General features: G+C 43.0%; 1 protein-coding gene across 1 annotated transcript in view; it reads left to right on the top strand.

The window, feature by feature from the left end:
* Nucleotides 1-21838, top strand: part of LOC8043514 (sodium-coupled monocarboxylate transporter 2) — a 93758-nt gene that overhangs the window by 29722 nt on the left and 42198 nt on the right. Inside the window, exons 7-8 of the mRNA XM_042292809.1 lie at nt 2349-2478; nt 3139-3227. Of these exons, the coding sequence (XP_042148743.1) occupies nt 2349-2478; nt 3139-3227 (219 nt within the window). The remainder of the gene's footprint in view (nt 1-2348; nt 2479-3138; nt 3228-21838) is intronic.

Below are 21838 nucleotides of genomic sequence, written 5' to 3'. Positions count from 1 at the left end.
ACGATCGCACACTCTCACGCTACTCAGCTACACCAACGTTTGCTCTTGCTCTCGTCCCCTTGCCCTTAAATCTTCCACCCTGCAGGCACGTGCGCGATCGTCCCGGGCGACGGCGGGTCCTTTCATGACGATCTCGTCGTCGTCGCTGGAGCTGACCCCGAACCAGTCGTAGTCAAAATGACCAGCTTCTAACGTCTTTTGATAACAACACTCTCATCGCTGCTGCGATCAGTGTCGAAGACTCTAACGAAGCGAGTGATGCCGTATATGTCACCTTCTCGAAACCGCGAGCTCGACACTCAAAGTTAAACATGAAAGCTGATTTTCGAGACGCCGAGAGAGCCAGGTCTGCGAGTGCGTGCAGAGGGACTCCGCGCGTTGGGCGGGTGACGTTAGCCACCCAACAGACAGGACTGCATTTTCGAATGTGGAGTGTCGGAGTGTCCCGCATATAAATCGATTCATTCGCGAAACTATCGCGTCTGTTTCCAAACAAGTTTATCATGATTATAAATTATACAATGAAGCCAGCAGTATAGTTATCTCATATTTTAATTTTTCCGCGTCCTAAACTTTTTAATGCTCATATATCTCACGCATTTTTATCGGCCGCACTCCCGTCCGTTTCGAACATATAACTGGCGAACACAGAAAGAAAACTTTGTTCGAGCAACTCAACTGTTACCTGATTATTGCATCCTCATAAGTTGGGGCGCTACAGAAATTATTTGTAAAAAGTTCCCGATATGTTTATGCTGTGCTATGCATAGGTTTTACGATTATATTAAACGAAAGGATGTTGCCTCCACTTTCTCGCTAGTAGACGACACAAAACCGCAGTGTGTCGCCACGAGCGTAAGTGAATATTCACCTTGTCGCGCTTCACATTTTATAGAAAAATATGACATGTGGCCCTGAGAGTGCCGTGCTGCTCGCCGCACTACGTTCTAGGTTATTTTGGCTGCTTTAGTACATCATGGCTAAACGGGACATAAACTTTTCGTAATGCTAAGTTACTCTATAAGAAAACTGCTGATCAGTGTTCGCACAGCAAGACATGTCGATGGTCGCAGACCTGTTCGCAGATAAGCTCAAAATTTAAAATGACTCACGTGCCCTAAACATTTAATTTTGATTTAAAAAAACAAACAAACAATATTTACGTCGTTTGAAGTGAAATATATATTTGAAGTTTCTCAGTGGCACCAATTCCGTATTCACACGCTAGTCATATATCCAAATCTCAGCATGCCATCTAGATACAACAAATCAGCTAGCCTGGTCCTACAAACACCCTGTTAACCCGCAAACCAATACTGTCACCGGCAAACCGATACTAATGCACTATCAAAAACTTCAATTATCTATATTACACCGCTGATTGCTCAAACTTCCTAAGCCAGTTGCTTCCATTCGGTTGTGTTAAACGTACTTCAGCTCACCGTAGCGCACACTGAAAACTTTCAAGCCGTGGCAGAAGGCGGCTCCGACGTTTACAGGAACTGAGAGCTCAGCACTCAGCGGGTTGACACTTGAGCCACTTGACACAAGAGCTTGTGCTCAGACTGATTATGTTTATCGCCATAAGGTACACCCTCTAGTGTGCAGGAATGCATATACCGAATCGCACTCGGAGCAAAATAACAAATCCTCTCTAAAAACATATTCTTACAAAGTACATACGGGTATTTAAAAACAACCAATGCATTCTTTATAAAGTATGCAGGTTGTTTTTGAAACAAATATGTTATTTACATAAACTTACATAATTTGCACAGCAGAATTGTTTTTTTTTTTTTTATCAGAAACCTCTGAACGAAGTTCCACCAGACATTGGAGTTCTGTCCGGATTTAAAGTTAGGATATGCTCGAGGGTGGAGCTGATGTTTATGGCCAGAGCAATATCATGGTCGTTTAGAGCCCGTGTTCACGGGCTATAATTACAATATTGTTTTTAATAATTTTCTTTTGAGTTTTTTTTTTTTTTTATTTGAGAGTGCCCTGTAGAAGCTACAATTATATAGAAAAGTTGTGAGACTCCAGCTTTTGCTGGCATTTTCTGTGAATATTCAGAACAGAAACAGTTCAATTCATCGTCGTATACTCTTCAATGTAAATAATGTATTTCCTAGAGACCGTCTGTACTATTTCCAGGGAACCAATAACGCTATAATAAAGGATGAAGCACAAGAGTATTCCTGTGTGAAAATATCAACTTAAGACGCATGTCATCAGAGTCAGATATTTTTCGTTGTGTTGCTGAGGTGATGTTATCAAGCAAATTAAAAAAGAATATGTTGAATTAACCATATTGCAAGTTAATGAGTGCTTGTATGTTTTATTTACAGGACAGCCCGTGTTGGAACCGCAGTGCTGATTGCCTACTATGTCATAGAAATGCTTCTGTCATTCTTACTAATATATTGGTTTCGTGATTGCGACCCTCAGCTTACAGGAGCCACCAAGCAGATAGATCAGGTGAATAAGACATATTCCCTTCGCGTAGTTGAGAAACATGAAATCCGGCATTTTTCCAACTAGATAGCGAGAAATTCCGATATCACTGCAGAAGTGCATAGGCATTGCAGTAAATTTGGATTTCGTGGCGGTCTAAAAGCGTTTTGCTTACAAAGCGAAGCCAGTTGAGATACCTGTCATACTGATGCAGGTTGTGGTAGCGGAAGCTTTCATATAATTTACCGCAGTTCCGGACCTCCCGCTATTAGAACTTTATTTTATCTACAAAAACAATCTTCTGGTGGTGTTCATAACCAATAGGGGGGGGGGGGGGGGGTCGGTGGCCTAGTTGGCTAGCGCACACCAGCTCGGAGCAGGTGGAGCGAAAGCTCGCGCTGCGAAACCCAGGGATCCTGGGCTCAATCCCCACCCCTGCCCGTTTCGATCCGTATGAGCATCGTACCGGCATGCGGTCGTATATCACTACTGCGTGGTGCACGTTAAAGACCCCAGGCTAGCGGTTGTACTTCACTGGCTAAATTGATATTCTACAGCGAGTGACTCGTCGCAACTTTGAAATGGCTGACCAACTACATACAGGCTGTATAAATATCCACACGACCCCAATTATTAATTATTAATTTATAACCAATACTAATGATTGTAATTTATGTTTTACAGCTTATTCCGTATTATGTCAAGAGGCACTTGAAAGAATTTACTGGATTTTCAGGCCTATTCCTTGCCGGAGCTGTCAGCGCAAGTACTAGGCACGTATATTATTTATTATTGTCAAAACTTTAAATCCCTCATGGTCACTCAGCGTCTATCTGAAGAAGACTCTTGTCCCTGATAGCCGATTCGCACGACGGACTGATCCACGGACGGATTGATCACGTGACCGCATGTCCGCGGTTCTTCTGTCTCCCAAGCGTATCCTCACGAACGGGACGACGAGCAGACGCCAGCGAGGACGGACCGAACCTCTTCGCCGCCCCACATTGCCGCAAAACTCTAACCTCGCACCGTTTTCCAAGAGAGAAATCGGCGTTTGCTGTTGCGATAAAGAATCGTACACCGGTGTTACGTGCAGATCGAGACATAACACCATGATATGCTTCGCGTGAAGCGCCAGAACCTTTACTTATCCATGGCATGACAGTGACACGTGCATTGTCCTGCTCGAGAAGGCTTCGGTGTAGAGGTGACGAAGTTTTGGGCTCTCGGAGGGGCGTTTTGAGATGCCTTTACGCACTCCGCACTCGTGCACATCGCTCAAGTACGTACACCGCAGACACAAGAAAGGTCTTGCTCGGTGAAAGGCTGATTGGACATGCAAGAATTATCGCAGCGTGCTAGCCGAGTTTTGACGGAAGCTTGTTGACACGCCCCCGGAGGAGTACCGGAACCTGCGCCGCGTCAGCCGGGCTAAGTGCCTGCAGTTTATTTCACGCGTGGAATCAGGAATCGCGCGAAAAAAATGAAGCAGCGAACACACAAAACACAACACAATTTTTTTAACCGTCCAGAAATAAAAAACCAAACAGAGGAAAACATTGTACCGTTACCAGACTAAACACTTTCCAAGTCAATCTCCCGCCAAACTTCCATGAATGAAAAGGCCCTTGGCTTTCTCAGTCCTCGCGTCCGTAGACGAGGCGCGGATGGCAGGAATCAGGAACGTGATGTCACGTGATACACAGTCCGCGAACGAAAGTCACAATTCGGTCCGTCGTGTGAATTGGCCATGAGGAGTACCCATGCCACTACAGCGCTGGTCTGCCCCGGATGAAACGGACTTCGCCCAGGGAAGAGACATCGGCCGGGTGATGCTTGTGCGTGCGCTGACGCGTCTGAAAGGGAGTACTTCCATATTATTGGACGTGTCTCCGGCCAGCGTTCTCGAGTTCCTGGGGAACGATGCAGCGAAGCATATGGGGGATATCTTAGGATTCATTTTCAAAGAGGAGCTTCAAGACTTGCGGCTCGGCTGCGAAGTTCTGATTGCTAAAAGTGGGCTAGAAAGAATTCCTCAGAGATTATCTGCCCTTGACTGTCACCTCAACGATGTACAGGACTTTCGCGCACCTCATCAAATAACTCATGACAACGTGGGCAAAAGGGAACAAAGTGCTCACCTTGCTTCAGGGCGAGTTCCGGAGAGGACGACTGATGGAAGACAAGCTGTTAACTCTCATAGCATTGGAGCAGCCAGGAAATATGGAAGAAGGCTGCTCTATTGCTGCGAGATGTGACGAAGGCATATGAAGTCGTGCTGCACGCGCGACTCGTAGTGTGTCGTGGAAAGCTTCACCTTGCTTATGAGTGACTAGTCCTCGTACGCTGCACCTACGCCAGTTATATAGCGACGACCCGGTTGAATGGTACACATCAGAGGAGGTCATGGTAAGGGGCCATCCTTTGACAAGGATGGCCGCTTACCACACTTCTTTTCTTAAGTATCAGTTTTGGAGGAACAGATTGTCGAGTCGAAGCTTGGGTTTTAACTTACGCACCTGGACGGTGGCACAGAGTTGAAGTGGATGCTACTGGGTATCACCTATGCGGACGAAATTGTATGGACAGCAGAGGCGGTGCAAAACCTACAGCGCAACTAGACAAAAAACTACAGCGCAACGTCCAGTAACTTTTTTTATTATCTGGAATATGGAATTGGAAATCTGTTTCTGAAACCCTGAAATCAAAAATGCACACAAATGAATAATTTCTGAAAACCTGAAATCCAATCAGAATAAAGGTTGATAGATTTACGGTTCCATAATTTAGATAGCGAAAATTTATACAGGGTTTTTCAGTAGTGAGGCGACTGTGCAAGGCCTTTAATTAAACACCAAAAAATCGACAGTGCTACAGTTAGCTCACCGCGAAGAAACTACATTGAGCAGTGTGGCGCTCAACGGTGGAACACTACAGGTGGAAAAATCGTGCAAATATTTGGGTTCTACGCCGGCTACCAAGTTCCAAGTACCTGACTGAGCACTACGCAGATTTCCATCAAGCAGCCATGCGAGAAACCCAGTTCTGCGCAAGCGTAATTTGTGGAGCTGCAATCGCTTTTGTGTGGCTCGATAACCCTGGAAGGTGGTGTTGGTACCTGGACTAACCTTCGCCAACACAGTTCTCTATGACCCTAGCTTAGTGCGGCAAGTCTTTGAAAGTCGGCAGCAATAGGTTGGGCGGCAGGCCTTGCGATGTCGCGGAATGGTAACCAATGTCGCGGTTCGGAACGATCTTGAGTGATCGTGATTTGAGGGCAGAGACGTAACGAGCAAAATTACTTATAACAGCCGTGTACGCCACAGGATCCTCAATAGGTTGGCCAAGAAACTTTTGGTCCATGCGTACCTTACGGCAGTCAGGCCTCAAGCAGGAAGCGGGTGTACTAGCTAGAGAAGAAGTTCGGCTCGTGTACAGCCCCAGTGAAAGCCACACAAGGTACAAACTGGGGAGAGGTATACAGACGAGGGTGAGAGAGGAGGAGGCAATTAGGTTGGCAGAGACGGCAGAGTTCAAGTAGAGGCTGCTCATGTAGCAGCAGTGTAAGCAAGAAATTTCGGCAGAGACTGCTGTCTACAGCAACAGTCTGAGCAGCCGCTTCCTTTTGAAGTACGCGCCGGAGCTCTACGACCGCAAGTATACCGCCGGCGCTTCGATTATGCGGTGGAATCGCCGGTGTGTTCAGTTTGCGGTGAGGCAGACCGAAGGACAGAGCGTATTGTACTGCCGTGCACCGGCCTGCACCCAACAGAACCACCGGAGTGCGGACAGACACCAAGTAAACGCCCACTGGTAGTAGTTTTCAACTTTGGGTCTGCTCTAGGCGTGGACTCTACACTAATTACCAGAGTGGAGTGGCGGGAACCACAAAAAGAATGTTAGTATATTGGTGACTGCACGTGCAGAAAAGGGCTAAGAAAACCCCACAGGCTAGGTGCCTAGCACCACGGGACAGCCTAATTTATTTATTTAATTTGTTTTGGCTCACCCCGTAGAGGCAACATCGTATTGAAGACGACCCCACACTGCTGATATTTTTAAGGCACCAGCGAAGGCCAACGCTGGATACAGATTGGAAACGAGGGCTGCGTCAGCGCTCGGCCTCGACTTAAGTTTGAGCCGAACGTTCACGCAATCTTTGTGTGCCATCTCTGCATAGCGTTGGCCTTCGCTGATGTCGACATCTCTATCAGCAATACGGCTTTGTTTTCTAGGAGGTGTCGGTAGTGGCAGGAGATAAAGGCGTTATGCCTGTCAAAGCCGCTTCCCCCTAAGGCTCGGCAGCTCAAGATACCTAGATAATAACATTTAGAAAGCAACTTGTCTACTCCAAGCTGTAATATTGTACAGCCGAACGCCCCCGCTTAGTCGCCAACTATGTTGTCCGCGCAGCATTTATGCTTTCTAGCACTGGTGGCATAACCAAGCTCAACCGGCTTGCAAAGACGGTGCGACCAGAAGCCGCTTCGGACGCAAGTGGCAGTTCACGTTTGTAAACAGCAAGAAGCTCAATAACAAATGATTGACGAAAGAAAAGTAAATGCACTGTACAAAAACATTTGATATATCAATTACTGTGTACGCTGTCTTTGCCTTGGCAGCACATGCAACCTCAATCTTTACCGCGAGACGCATGAGCGAACGATAAGTGCTACGTACTTATTATCGTTCGCGCGCGCCTTATAATCTATCGCGCGGTTTTGACATCTGTGTTTTCTTTTTTCTTATTGAACCAAGTGTCAAAACAACATGATAAATGACAAGGCGTATGCGAACGCTGATAATGAGCGCGCGTGGGTTTTCTGTTGACGGATATATATATATCTCGACCTACGAGTCATATACAGCTTCGCTGTGAGACATATTTATGTTAAATTGATTAGATACACTGACTATGTTCTAATCGCAATACAATATCCATATGAAAATGCCATTTCACTGCCAACTAGGGACCTACCGATATAATTTTTAACAGAAAACGTCTTATTAAAGCTACCGTTCAGTTTTGTTTCATTTAGAGTTTTAGATGTTTGAAATGTTGCCGTTTGTCGGCCATTGATGGTTCCTATGGCCAGCATTCTTCGCTCACAGTTTCTAGCAGGATATTTACTCAGGCTGTGTGGTGCTGTGGTGTAGAGTCGATTTTTATGTATCAATTGTAAAAGTTTGAAGTAGTATACGTCGGCCTTAAGCATTCTATATTTCATAAAGATTGGCTCTTCTTAAATTCCTGGTATTCCCTCTATAACTTTCACGCATTCGTATAATTTTGTTCGGCAAAAGGATAGGCTTACATAGCTCACAGTTGTCGTTCCCCAATGTAAAACACCACAAGTCATTGTAAAGTGAAATATATAATAATATATTTTGTGTGCTAACCTGGTTGTCATCTAATTTTTTATTCTAAAAGGAAAACAACCGCAGATCATCATCACCATCTGCCCTATTGAAAATTCTCATTTGTATGAGAAATTTCTGTGTCCAATAAACACATATGAATCATACAAGATATATAAGAACATATAAGAACCGTCTAAGAACCATATAAGAACTATACAAGAACTATATAAGATGTATGAGAACAGACAAGCACCATATAAGAAACTCGTGGGAAGTTTCTTATAAGTTTCTTATGGGGTTCTTATATATCTTATATAATTCTTATATAGTTCTGATATAATTCTTATATGGTTCTTATATGTTCTTATATATCTTGTATGATTCATATGTGTTTATTGGACACAAGAAATTTCTCATACAAATGATTTTTTTTACTAGGGTGATGCGCTCCGATAGGAAACTGGAACCTAGAAACGCGTCCAAATTCACTGTTCTTCAAAACGCAGTAAAGTTTTGTACGTACTTTCTACGTTTCTTATAAGATCCTTTTGTGGTTTTCAATTATCCTCAGCAAGTTTCTAATTAGAACCGCACCTATGAATTGACTCATTAAAAAGCTAATGACATGAAAGTAACTGAAAATGTCATTACACTGAATGTTTTTAATTTGTACGGATGGGCCCTCTGGCAGAGTCTCAATACGACATTTACCTTTCTTCGGAACCCTGCGTACTTTTCGCAGGAGCGATTTGGTTGACGTTTTAAGACATACATCCTCTATAATGAATCTCTGATACCCTTCCGAAAAAACACTGTAAACAGGATTATGGAACAAAGTCTAACTTGATTTCTTGCTGTAAACCTGAAATCCAGTTTGCAAACGATTGCCGGCAAACTGGATTTCAGGTTTCCCGCAAAAAATCACCCAGTTAGATTTTCTGTTCCTTAATCCAGTTTATGCTTGTTTTTTGGTAGGGTATATATTAAAATCATTATCATTGTCAACATATAAGACTTCTTCCTGAAGTTCATTTCAGTCGAGGATGATTTGAACAGAAACAAAATAGAAAACAATTTCACATGACTAGGATACATTAAAACTATTTTTAGCATACCTTAAGGACACATAATGAGGAGGCTGTATCTCCCTAGCTAGGCAGAAGAATAAACCGACGGCAGATTTATTTGCCTTCTTTTTACGGGTCTTGAATGACCGACAATCGTTATTGCCGATACATATCATCTTTAAAGTTAATACACAAAAAATTACTCTAGGTGAAAGCATATGTAAATAAATTTGAAACGACTTGAATTATGTCCTTGCCGTATGTTAACTGCCTAGGTGAACATCTTCACAACTAGGACGACGAGGAGCACTCAAATGCAAACTCCGCTGTTGATACGCTTGATTTCCATTACTCTGACTGTACCAAGGCATTGTGTCTGAACGAGAGCAAGAGGCTGTTGACACTCGTGACATCGGCCTTGGTAGACATTTGTCTGTAGTGTCGCATGCCTCACTCTAACTCGTCTGAATGATTGAAAGTTTCAAATGTCTTGAATAGCTACTTTCAGTTTTGATGTTGGTGTGCACCTTTCTCTATTCATATCTTTAACGACCTTGGTCTCTTGCCACGTATCACTCCTGGTTTTGTTGAACAGGCTTTATCACCTCAAACCCGCAGAGCATCTTCATTTTATGACGAGAAATACTTTCCTACCGAAAAACCCCGTATAAATATTCGGTATCTCGATTATGGAACCGGAAATCTATCTGGATTTTATCTGGAATCTATTAGGAATTAGGTTTTCAGAAACTATTCCTTCGTCTGCAATCTGCAGTTCGAGTTTCCAGACACTAATTTCCGTTGACTTAAAACGAACGAAACACACAAGAGGACGAAACAGACGACACAGCTTTACCCGGTTCCATAATGCATCTAGTGAAAAGTTTTACTGGGTTTTCAGTAGGATTATACACGGTTCCTGTATTGATTATGCTTTAGCATCGGTCATGAAATCTGGCAGAAGCGTGCAGGCCTTTCGTCTCATTTGGAGCTTAACTGGCGCTGCTCCGGATTCAAGTGCGTAGTTCTGCAGGCTAGTTAACCTAACCAAAAGTATTGACCACAGTGATCACAATTTTTGACGACTCTATAAACAATTTGCCCCCCTTTTCTCGCAAGTCTCTTCAATTTTGTGAATTGCGGACTAGATGTCACATGCTTTAGGTAATGGTGAGCTGCATTTAATTCAACTGTGTGCTGCTGTCTGTACAAACTTCGGGCAGGATGCCATGGCAAGAAACATAATTGCCATGACGTCAATCTTATTTTTTTGTGTGGGGCTTCGTAGTTCCACACCCTTGGGAAAGTTTTACTAAGCATCGCAGAGAACCAGGTAATATTTCCCAGCATACAGGAACAGGCCTGCTCAACTTTCATCTAAAGGAAAAAGAACGGCATATCTCCTAGTTGTAGATACTTCTCCTGCAGGTGGTAGGCAAAGTTCTAGCAGGTGCCGTATCGCCTGGCCATTTCTGTAATGCGTTTATCGACTCCCTGCCAAACAATAATTGTATGGCACGTGATGTGCACTCACTAATGCCGAGGTGACCGCTGTGCAAGCGTTTCAGCAACTCGGCTGTCAGTCCTCGAGGTATTACGATTCTAGCTCCTTTTATGAGCACAATGTTCACAACAAAACGTTATTCTTTAAAATATTTGAGCTCGCCTTGAAATGACGTGTATTGAGTCCATTTGATGACAATCTGTTTTGAGTGTCTTGTCTTGCTCTGTTGATGAAACAAGCCGTGCTATTGTTTTGTCGCTGAACAATGTTGAAAGAATATTTGTTGCATGGATATCAATGTATTCGCTGGGGCCTTCACTTGTTACCGATGTCTTCATTCCAGACAAGACATCAGCAAAGACGAGTTCTTTTTCTGGCAGGAACTATAGGTTCAAATCATATTCCACTAACTTCACACGTTGCTGACGTATGATGACATATCACCGATACACTTTTTGGATATGTAAATCAACAAATTTTTATCAGGTTCAGCAGTGATATGCCGTCCACAGATAAAATTGGGAGACGTTTCACATCCATAAACAATTGCTCAACCATCCTTCTTAATTCGAGAAGACTCAGCTTTTTCCAGGGCCCGATTGCTCGCAGCTGGTTAACTGTAACCGTGGTTAGAAGTTAACCACGCTTCCCTACTTAGGTACGTCCGAGTACATAGCTGCATTCGGCAAAAACTCAATGCGCAATTTTTCACGTTTTATTATTATGCGGTAGCTCCCGCCACCTGCCGGTCGAAGCAAAGAAATCGCCTTTTAAGAAACTTTTTCGATAGTTTTGTCTTTATTAAGGAAAATAAAAAGACATCTTAACAGATAGTTTCGTTTTATGCATGAATTTATATATATATATATATATATATATATATATATATACTTTTAAAAAATTACAAATATTTTGATGCGTCTATTGTTTCGCCAAATACAGCATAAGTTTGCAGCGTTGAATTCGGATCTGGCAATGGTCTTTATAGATTCGTTATTTTGTTCTCGTATCCTGCGACGTACGTTTCCGACGCTTTAGTTATCAGCAGATTTTCACTGTTTGTCGTCTCTGCCGTTTGCCCAACCGACCCTCCGACTCGCCCGCCGACTGACTACCGGACCGACTGACAACTGATGTGCGGAAGGATTGGCGAAGATAAGGGACTCCATGTCGACTTAATGTGACGCCGACATCAAAGAGAGCGCGTGTTCGCCCAGTACGGTGTTTTGATGATGGGACGGCAGCGTGTGTTCCGTGACCGCTTGAGCCCTTTGGAGGATTTCGACGAAGACAAACTGCAGGAGCGCTTTCGATTCGGTCGCGCGGGCATTGTGTTCCTTGCCGATACACTGCGCCCGGACTTCGGGTGACCGACACGTCGCAGCCGCGCTCTCTCTGCAGAGCAGCAGGACATTTTCGCCCTGCGGTTCTACGCCACAGGGAACTTCGTCACCACCAGAGGAGACTACATCCGTGTGCAAGTCTCCACTGCTTCGCGGACTGTGAGGAGAATGGCTCTGGCCTTGGCACGTCATGCCCGAGATTTCATAGGGTAAGTGGTTTGGAGCATCTCCTAGCGTGCCCTGATAATAGGCGCATGTGAAGGCTAGTTGTCCGAGAAAGAAGCCTGGGCCTAGACTGCCCAATGAGCAATCACCGTTATTTTAGAAACTCTTTGTATAAAAATTTTGGTGGGTGAATTGTGTTCGCTGAAACACCGGAATTTGTTGAAGGTGGTCAGCTCAACACACATGTTCTGCAATTTATTTACGGCGCACCACCTGCGCAATGACACTTCAGTTTTTCTTTCCTAAGTTGTAGGCTTGCTAGCCTGAATATCTGCCAGCGCATCAATCCCCCCGTATACTGGTAGCTCCCTAAAGGAACATTAATAGTGTTGCTTCAGCACTAGATATTTGTTCCCTGGTAATGGGCGTGACATGCAGACCAGTGAACTGAGCAGTAAAATTACGCGAACCGATTGGAGTATACAAAATGACTCCCTCAGTACCTATTATTGACTCAGGTGCAAATGCAACTAAGCTACAAATAAAGTAGGAGTGCTAACATTTATAAACATCCTGGTTTCAGCTCTCCCAACTATGCTCTACGTGCTACTGACCTTGTGTTGCGGCTGCTGAGTACTGTCATTGTGCAGACAAGGTTTTTATTGCTCACTACTGAATATGAATGATAGCTGCGTTATTTTAATCATGTGATCATAACAACAATACCATCGCTGTTAATGTCATAATGCTACATATTGACTAAAATTCATCTACAATGCAGGTGGCTATGTGATGCTGAGGGTCATACCTAGCAACCGGCCTTCTTTGAAAACGGTGGGTTTTCTTCGGTCGTGGGTGCTGTTGATGGCACTCGCATTCGGATACAGGCAACACAAGTGCTGGTGCTTGAGGAGGTGTACGTTAACCGCCATCTGAACCATTCGATAAATGTACAGTTAGTGGTTGACATCTTTTGCCGTAGCCGCAATGTCGTTGCAAAATGGCCGGGAAGGCCCCACGACTCTAGGATATTCACCAAGGGCTCGTTGTCAGGCAAGCTGGCCGATGACGTTTACGATGGTCTACTGCTTAGAGACAGCGGCTACACCTGCAAGCAATGGAGGATGACGCCCTTCCTGTCTCCGTCATAACCGGCAGAGGTTACCTAGAATGCGTCGCATAGCACAAAGAGGAGCATCGTGGAACGGTAAAGTGAGGCTATGCGTCCTGGTTCGACGTTTCAGTGTTTCGGCACCTTGAGACACCTAAACTTTTCATATGGTTGTGCCTGCGCTTTACATTTGTTGCTATTTTTATGTTCTTGCGTAGTAGGCTACGGCTGCTCAGAAGCAAGAAAGGGAAGGCATATCTCTGCTACACCTTATTTATACTACTGGCTATAACCTACTGCCATGGCCTGTATGGTTTATTCTAAGGTTAGCCACATTAGTAGGAATAAAGTAAGTCAATTCACAAAATTCAACCATTTGCAAGTTAACTCTATACGTCACAATAGTTATTAGATTTCATTTTCTCATTTCTGTTTGCACTCCAGAATAGAAGTTAGAACTTCTCTGAAACATGTCCTTCCTTTTGATGCTATATGATTGGTCTAATTAACCTAAAGGTTTTTACTAGCTGTTTATACTTTTCAAACAATAGCGGTAAAATATTTTTGCTACTTCATATCGCCTAAATGTAAAGCAATTCTTAGAAGAAAAAAAAAAGCAATGCTTGCGATGTGAAAAAGAAAAATACACATTGGCTTAGGCAGATCTTGTTTTCAGACCGTTTGAGTACAGACATATTCAAACATATCCTCTTAAATACTGCTTATCTCAAACTGCGTTTTCCTAGCATTTTTTTTGCGAAGACAATTTTCATTATATCAGTGATGGGATTGGTGCGCCATTTGCCCCAACGTGAGTTTCCTGCTACGTCTTGCTACTTTTCACGACAATGTAAGGAATTTGCACCAACGCAGTGCTAAAACTCAATATAACTTTAATAATAGTGAAAACATAAATAGCTCGGGCCTCACTGCCCGGCGGGGCCGTTACGATATGCTCACGAAAGTTTTCAGGTTTTCAAGACTTTTGATTATCGTCTCAAATTACCATACTATTCTATCACATTTTGTATGAATGAAGGACAATATTAGGAAGTTTCGTAATAATTTTCATGTTAGTCGTCTCTTCATTCTGGAGGTTTAGCCAGTGTCGTTGAGTGCGCTTTTTACCGCGCACTGGTGTATTGCAGAGAAGCAAACACCACAGAGTATCTTGTTAACGTAGCAGCTTGGGCGACTTGGTTGCTCATTTTTACACACACTACAGCGCACTATTGCAAACAACACTCACTCCTTACACACGAAAAATAAAGCAAAATTCAGACAAACCGCGCTAACTGAAAACTCGTTTCGATATATACTTTGTCTTCCTCTACCACTTGCACTACCGAATTTCCCCAATCACGCGCACCGATCTCCTAGACGCTTAAATTTTTTTTTCTCTTTTTCTGTCAGGTTTAAAGATGGTGTAGTGATACAGTTTTTATAATTCCTGGCTATGTGTTCAGCTTCTATAATTTCTCTAGTTAATTGGTTACTGTTCCTACCTAAAATTGTACAAAATGGCAGGTGAGCCTCGCACCCAAAATCACGGCAGTGTATGCCCGGATGGCCAGAGTTAGCTCTGGTGGTGTTGTTTTTGTTTTCACGGAGTCTATCATTAAGGCATCCTCCGGTCTGCCTGATGTATATTTTCCCACACGAAAGGGGACATGAGTACACCACTTCCTCGGCGCACTCAACGAAGCTGTTCTGATGTTATTTGGTACAGCTTCCTGTTCGGTGGGAATTAGGTGAGTTGACTTGTTTGCACAAGTTGGCAAGCTTATTAGGAGCAGAGAAGGCGAGGTTGATGTTGAACTTGTTAGCGATTTTCTTGATGCCATGGGAGAACCTGTGGAAGTAGGGAAGAACGACTGGTCTCGTGGTTCTGTCTCTGGCTCTTGGTGTGACAGATGTTCACTTATTTTTGATTTTCAGGTTGCTCTCTGCAATCGATGTTAATAACGAGATGGGATATCCGGCAGATGTTAATCTTGAAATTCGCGCATCAAAGCTTACTGAATTAGAGTGCTCGCAGGATTTTTGAAGAGAGTTGTTTAGACATAATTTTACGATTCCTCTTTTTACCAGCTTAGAATGTGCCGATTTGAACAAAAGAATCGTTTTTTTTACTTCTTGGCTCATATTTACAGCATATATGAGTGTGTCGGAAATTGAGCCTGAGATCTAAGAATCGGATAGATCTTTCTTCCGGAAGCTCATGAGTAATTTACAATGGTTTCGGGGAGTTTTTAAAAGTTGTAAGAATGCCGGCTACAGTGGTTGGAAAATTGCTGTTCTCGGCATGGTTTCAAAGAGGCTCGTGATTGGACCCGGTGGCCTGTAGCATTGAACTTTGGTCCATCGTAGGACGAGAAGGAGTATAGAAGATCGTCGGAATCCAGAAATTTATTGACAGTTGCAAGTAAAATGGATTTTATTTCTCAGCAGCTGTGTTGGCTTTGTCATATGTAAACAAATGCATTCAAAATAAAATTAAAAACAGCATACCATGTCACTGTTTACTATTCTCCTAATTGTTGTTTTAACAATTTGATTTAGTTTTTGATTTTTCTAACAATTTAACAACGCTGTGTTTCCAGTCCAACTTAAGTTTTTTGGTCCTCTAGTAATTTTTTCGACTGATGGTCGTACTCCTCTGCAGCAGTTTCTGCTTCGATCGATGCCGTGGCAGCTTGGATAACCCTTTCTGTGCACTCCTTCTCCAACAGGACATTCGCTGCCTCCAGCCGCTGTTGCCTCTCTGTCTCCTGCAGGGACCGCTGTGAAGCCTCCCGGCACCAACGTCGGCCGTACGGCACATTTGTTGAAGGCCGCTGCACCGCCTCCTGTGGCAAACTCTCGTGCAGCACTTCCGCACTTGTTGCGCTCCCAGGGGGACCAGGTTGTGAATCTATTCCCCGGGAGCTGTCACTGCGACAAATGCATGTGTAAAAAGTGGTCAGGTTTTGTTCTTTTTCCCACATGGTGTGGGAAAATGCGCATTTGGTTGTTAAGAGCATTTGCATGCATGTGTTCGTACACTTTCACTGCTAAATGTTCGAATGCAGCTGTGTAGCTATGTTATCAACAGTTCATAAAATTAATGGTTAAAAACTTGTGAGCATTCCCGAAGCAAAATGTACGTAAGTTTTGCGGAAGTTACGAATTTCGTCGAAACCTATGCAAAACTTACGAGCATTTTTCTTCGACAATGCTCACAAGTTTGTAACTTTGTCGTAAGATAAATTTACTAACTTTTTTATCGTAAGAAAGTTTCGAGAATCTGGTCTTTGGTCTTAATATAAACGTACTCGGCAGTAATGCTATTCAAATGGCAACATGCCCATCTTCTTATCAACGTTTGTCCTCGTCTTTTAGAGCCTCGCCTCGAGCGACAGTTCTGCTTTACTATGACCGATTACTTACCGCCATTCACTCTTCACACAATCGGGTCTAGAAACCAGTCACCTACTCTTTCGTGTCACCTATAGTGGCATCCAACCCGCACAGGTTGGGAGAGTCCTCGCCGATCACCTCGAGGACGGCTTCGACGAGGGGCGTCAGGACATGGGGGGGTTTGGCCCAGCACCTATAAATGAAGGCATAGTAATTTCGTCTCGTCTACCACTTACTCGAGTCACGAGCAAAAACAGAGGAGGTAGGATTCACTGTTCAACGAAGTATGCAAAGGGAACTTTCATGAAAAAAATTAAACAAAGACTGCATGCGGCATTCTTTTGAACAATCAGTAACTGCGAGATAACATTGCTGAAACTGTGGATTATGTAATCATGCATTATTTACTTTCTTACAGTTTGGCCTGTCGGCCTCGCTTGGCCTCGACCACTGTGCTCTCTAAAAATATGTTATATTATTGTGTCCAAAGTTTTGGGTCTTACATTAGAACTGTTTTTCAAGTTTCAACCAGCCTGTGCAGAACTTGTACATTAACTGCAATAAATTGTCTTCTGATGGTGTAACACTGCTTTTACTGCTGTTCTTGGAAGATGACAAGTCTACTCAGAGCAGAAGGCAAAGGTCCACGAATATACAGATGTCCACATTCGCGTTTCTAGGTTTGAATGTCCAGATATCATCACTAAAGCAATGCAATATCTTTTTGACTTAAGAACACAATGAACTGACCTGTGCACTGTTCATGCTTCTCGTATACGCTTTACAGTTTTCTGGTCTTTTTTAAAAGGTTCCTCCAGCACTGCTGTGACTGATCTGGGTTGCGCAAACACCCCATGGCTCTGTAAATTTCGTCCCATGCATGTCGTTTTGTTTGAGTCGTGATCATAGCACTGAACTTCCCCATAGTTTGATATTTTCGGTCCGCCACTGCCCAAATTAGTTGTAATTGCTTATCCAATACCCAATTCCTTTGCTGTTTCATTCTGATGGCTGATGTTGCCTGACTCATTTTCGATTCCAGATGGGTTGTGATCGTCTGTTTCGTAATTGTGTCTCACTTTATAATCCTAACAAGGCATCTAGTTATTTGAAAACTAAATAAATTGAAGAAAGACAAGCGCAAGAGAAAATATGCACACTTCTTTCATGTTAGAAGCTTTGTTTATTTCCCAGTTGTACAAGTTCGCAGATGACAGTACCGGAGTTCGATCGAATGCCGTACTGGCAGCTTTTATTGAGGGAACGGGTATATGCTTTCGATTCAGGTTTTTGTTTACATCTTGCTTTCGTTGAAACGTTTCCCGCTGCAAGGGGGTCGTCGGTGCTGTAGATGCGCTGCAAATACAATACATAGCGAACTGTACTATAAACAAGACTCTGCGATTAGAGGCAGTTTTTCGGAGAGTTTTTTTTTTTTTTCACTACCATGCGATTGCGGTTCAAGGTAGGTTTTAATAGTGAAAAAAAAAATAAAGCTGGACGTTGATTACAACGCAAGAACTCCTGACATGACATTTTGATAGCGGTACGATCTCAAAACTTTCTCGTGAAACATCGTGGCATTCACCTAGGTAATATATTTTGAAGGTCCCGCTGACTGTAACAATCATTGGAACAAGTCCACTTCAGAGGGCGATGCGTGATCTTTCTCGAACTTGACGTGACCAGTCAAGCGTATCCCTGGTCCCACAGCACGCTCGCTGTCGGGTGGTGGGCGAGCTGCCGTTGACTCCGACTGTAGCCTCTGTGTTGAAATGTCCGTTTCGTGGCACGAGGATGACGCATCATCGTAAAAATGAATGTTCCCAAGCGTGACGAGCAGCCGTGGCAGCCATATTGTCTGGTGCTAGGTAATATTTTACTCCTGCGTCCCTACTCTGCAGGTCACGTGACCTAAACTTCCCTCTCGTAGGGAAATACGGTTAACCGCGGTAAGTTAACCACTTTCGAGCAAACGGGCCCAGTAAGTTTCTGCGCATCCGCACTCCTCTCTCCTCGCTTTGTTTCCCGTTGTCGCCATTTTAGCACGAAAAAGTTCCGGTCGACCAACGTAATCAGCAACTACCTTTGGGCGTATTTCGTCTGTTTTGGTCATTCTTGTTTGAGTATAGGCTAGTATGGGTCATAAAGATAACGAAGATTAATACAACGACAAGATGAAAATGTATTCTGACGGGCGGAGGCAAGTTTGGCTGGCCTTCATTTGTAATTCGAAGTCAACTTTGCAGACGGCGTTCGTTTGTAAAAAAAGGTACATTGAATCAAGGATGCAGCGAAGGCTTTTTTCAGTGCATCTGTAGAAACCTTTGTGTTTACACAGCGTCCAAAATGGCCAATATCAGGTTCTCTGCTAACAACGTTTGAAATATTTTTCAGTCGTGGCTGCGCTGTCAACCAAAATGTTAATATTGTTTATTTAAACTGCGCAACAATGAGTTTGTCTTTGTCAAGTTCGGAATAAATGTCCCGAAGTAGTTGACCGCTCCAAAAAGACGCCGTATTTCTCTTCTGCTTGTTGGTAGTTGCATGCTTAGAATGCACTTTGGCATCTCGGAGTCTGAATTGATTTCTTTAGCACTAATGTTGTCGCCCAAAGAGCATATTTGTTCTAAGTCAAGCTGAGGAGTTTAAATGCTTAGCGTGAGGACAGCTTTATGAGCTGTTTGCGACGCTTTTTTCAATCTTATTTCACTTTTTTCAAGACTAGAGCCCAAAATCAGTATCTCAATTGTGCAAACTCATACTTCAGGTAACCCCTCAAATATCTGAGGCATTTCTCACTGAAACACTTCAGGTGCAACGTAAATTCAGAATGTTATTCTCAGGTACCGGCAGCGACCAAAAAAAAAAGCTGAAAAAGTGAACATTCACGACCTACTGTCGTGAAGGGTATCTGGTGTAATCCGTTATAAGGGTGGAGCCTAGTACAATCCTTCGTACCCGCTAGCTCAGCGTAAATATTGTCTGGAGGGAAATTTAAAGTATTCCCGTATCGAGCTCTGATTGGCAAACTTTTGGTCCATACACACACACTTTTTTTTTTACTTAAAACGAAAGAAACATGCAAGAGGACGAAACAGACGACACTACTTGCGCGTGTTACTTTCGTTTTAAGTCAATGTAGATAAGCAACACGCTCAAGTCTTTACATATTTTGGGGGGGTTTCCAATTTCACTTTGCTTCTATCACCAATGGACTTATCTAGTCTATTGGCTTTTAGAGCTTGGCGATGATGCCACTGGTCCAACTGATAATTTAGAAGATCGCGTAGAGCATGCGAAAAGCGAAGTGCTGGCTGAATCAGGGGACGGCAGTCACCCTAAAGGACCAAACTTTTCAAATGTCAATGGCCATTGCCAAAGTTATATCTTTTTCTCTCTGCAGAATCTTTCTGAGCTTCTTGCTCGGTATACCTTAGCCCATATTATGTCGAAGCAATGCCTCAGCTAAAAGTCCGAAGTTACAAGACTTCGCCTTCGGTTGAAGATCTAAAGGAATGTTAAACATTCTTAAGTTCAGTCTGTTTTGTTCCGCCTCGGTGGCTCCGACGCAAAGCGCCTGCCTACGGATCCCCAGGTGGCGGGTTCGGATCCCGGCCGAGATGCCCGCAGTAGGACGGAGGTTTATTGCGGAGAAGGCGCCATGGAAACTGAGACCCTGAGTCGTCCGATGGGGCGTGCCAGATGCCCTTCGTTTGTTTGGCACTTAAAACTCCAAATATAATTTTTTAAGTTCCAAGGGTAAAAGCGCTAAAAAAACAACAGACAAGTGGAAGAAACGAACACAGTGCGCTCTGTGTTGGTCGTTTTTTTCACTTACCAGTTGTTTTTCTTTAGCACCTTTACCCTCTTAACTACGAATCGCCAACTAACCCAGGCGAATGCCATTTTACAGTTCAACTTGTACTATTTGAGCGTATTAGTGCTTTTTTAAAAATTTAGAAGGTCGGGAAACATAAGGGACGATACCGACAGGACAATCTTTCATCAAAAGATACTTCTGTCGGTATCGTCCCTTATGTGTCTCCACTTTCTACAGTTGACTTTTGAAGTTCTCGTTGCATTTTAGAAGGCAGTACTTCTCAAACTTTCTCATAGTCAGTTCATAGTCATCTATTTTTGAATCGGTCAAATTGAGTGTGTTATAGACGACCATTACTTCTTGGCAAGTCACATGTATAAATATAAATGCTTCGGTCCGATTTTCTTGATCTATGTTGCTTGGAAGTAATCTGACGCGCTGCTAAAACGCGTTCAATTTTTAACTGTGTCCTCCGAGATTCACGTCCTTCAGGTGGTAGTAGTTCAACAATGGTGGCGGTCCTCTTCACTGAATGGGATTTACTTGGCCACTTTTCACACCATGTATTGTGCGAGACAGGCACAAGAAAAAAGGACACGTTTTCTCCGAATGCCTTTGATGTGGCGTTAGCTCTGCCGTCACGCTTATTTTGTGGTCTTCTCTTTACGGCTCCTGCATGAAAAGCTAGCCTGATAACCGATGCAGTGGCAGGACGCAGATACCTTTTCGATATCTGTGTGCCCACGATATAGAGTGGAACTATTTTAATGCTATTCACCTTTTTCGTTGTTCGATAATATTAAAATTCTATATGTGTTTCATTCCAGTGCAACGTCTACAGGGGATGTAGTTGTTTATAAAAAACCTAAGCCTTTTATTTTGAATTACTTCATACTTAAGTGCGAGGTAACTTTGCGATGGGTACTCCCAACATCATATGATTTAAGAAACATACAATGTATACTTCACTCTAAGGGATGCATTCTTTAAATTATTTCGTCAACACGTAGACATCGACAGATCTGTCTACGTAATCGTGTGATTTTAAAGTAGATAAAAATAACCTCCGGGATACTTATATTTTCAACAGGTTCAAGTATCAATGTTTTCATTTTCTACAGGTTCAAGCATAAATGTTTTCATTTTGTACAGGTTCAAGCATAAATGTTTTCATTTTCTACATAATCATGGATCACAGCATCGAGAAAAGCACACGAAATTTTAGCAATATTTTAATATTTAAAAAAGATTTCACGCTATGAGTAACACATCAAATTAAAATACGAGCGAAGCTATAACCATGTATTTAAATACATACCAAAAGCATTTTAAGAATATTAGCGGCTTACCCTGTGTTAACATGGTGCCATGTGTATGGTCCTGATGCGAAAAGGGAAGTTGACTCAATAATTTTGTTTCTGAAGCTTCTTGCCCACTGTCATGTATGTTAAAGTGCTGAGCCATTCGTGGCTCTCGTATATAAAACTTATCTAAATTAGCCTTTTTAGTTGAAGAAAAACGGGAAGTGGAAAAATTGCTGCCGGATACTTTTTCAAAACTATTTTTAAACAATTTATAATATTTTACTACTAGCAAGTACTAATTACAAGC

The sequence above is a fragment of the Ixodes scapularis genome, unplaced genomic scaffold (genome assembly GCF_016920785.2).
Source record: "Ixodes scapularis isolate PalLabHiFi unplaced genomic scaffold, ASM1692078v2 PGA_scaffold3__209_contigs__length_174095766, whole genome shotgun sequence".
Taxonomy (NCBI): Eukaryota; Metazoa; Arthropoda; class Arachnida; order Ixodida; family Ixodidae; genus Ixodes; species Ixodes scapularis.
The sequence above is the reverse complement of the archived record's forward strand: the minus strand, read 5'-3'. Positions and strand labels throughout refer to the sequence as shown.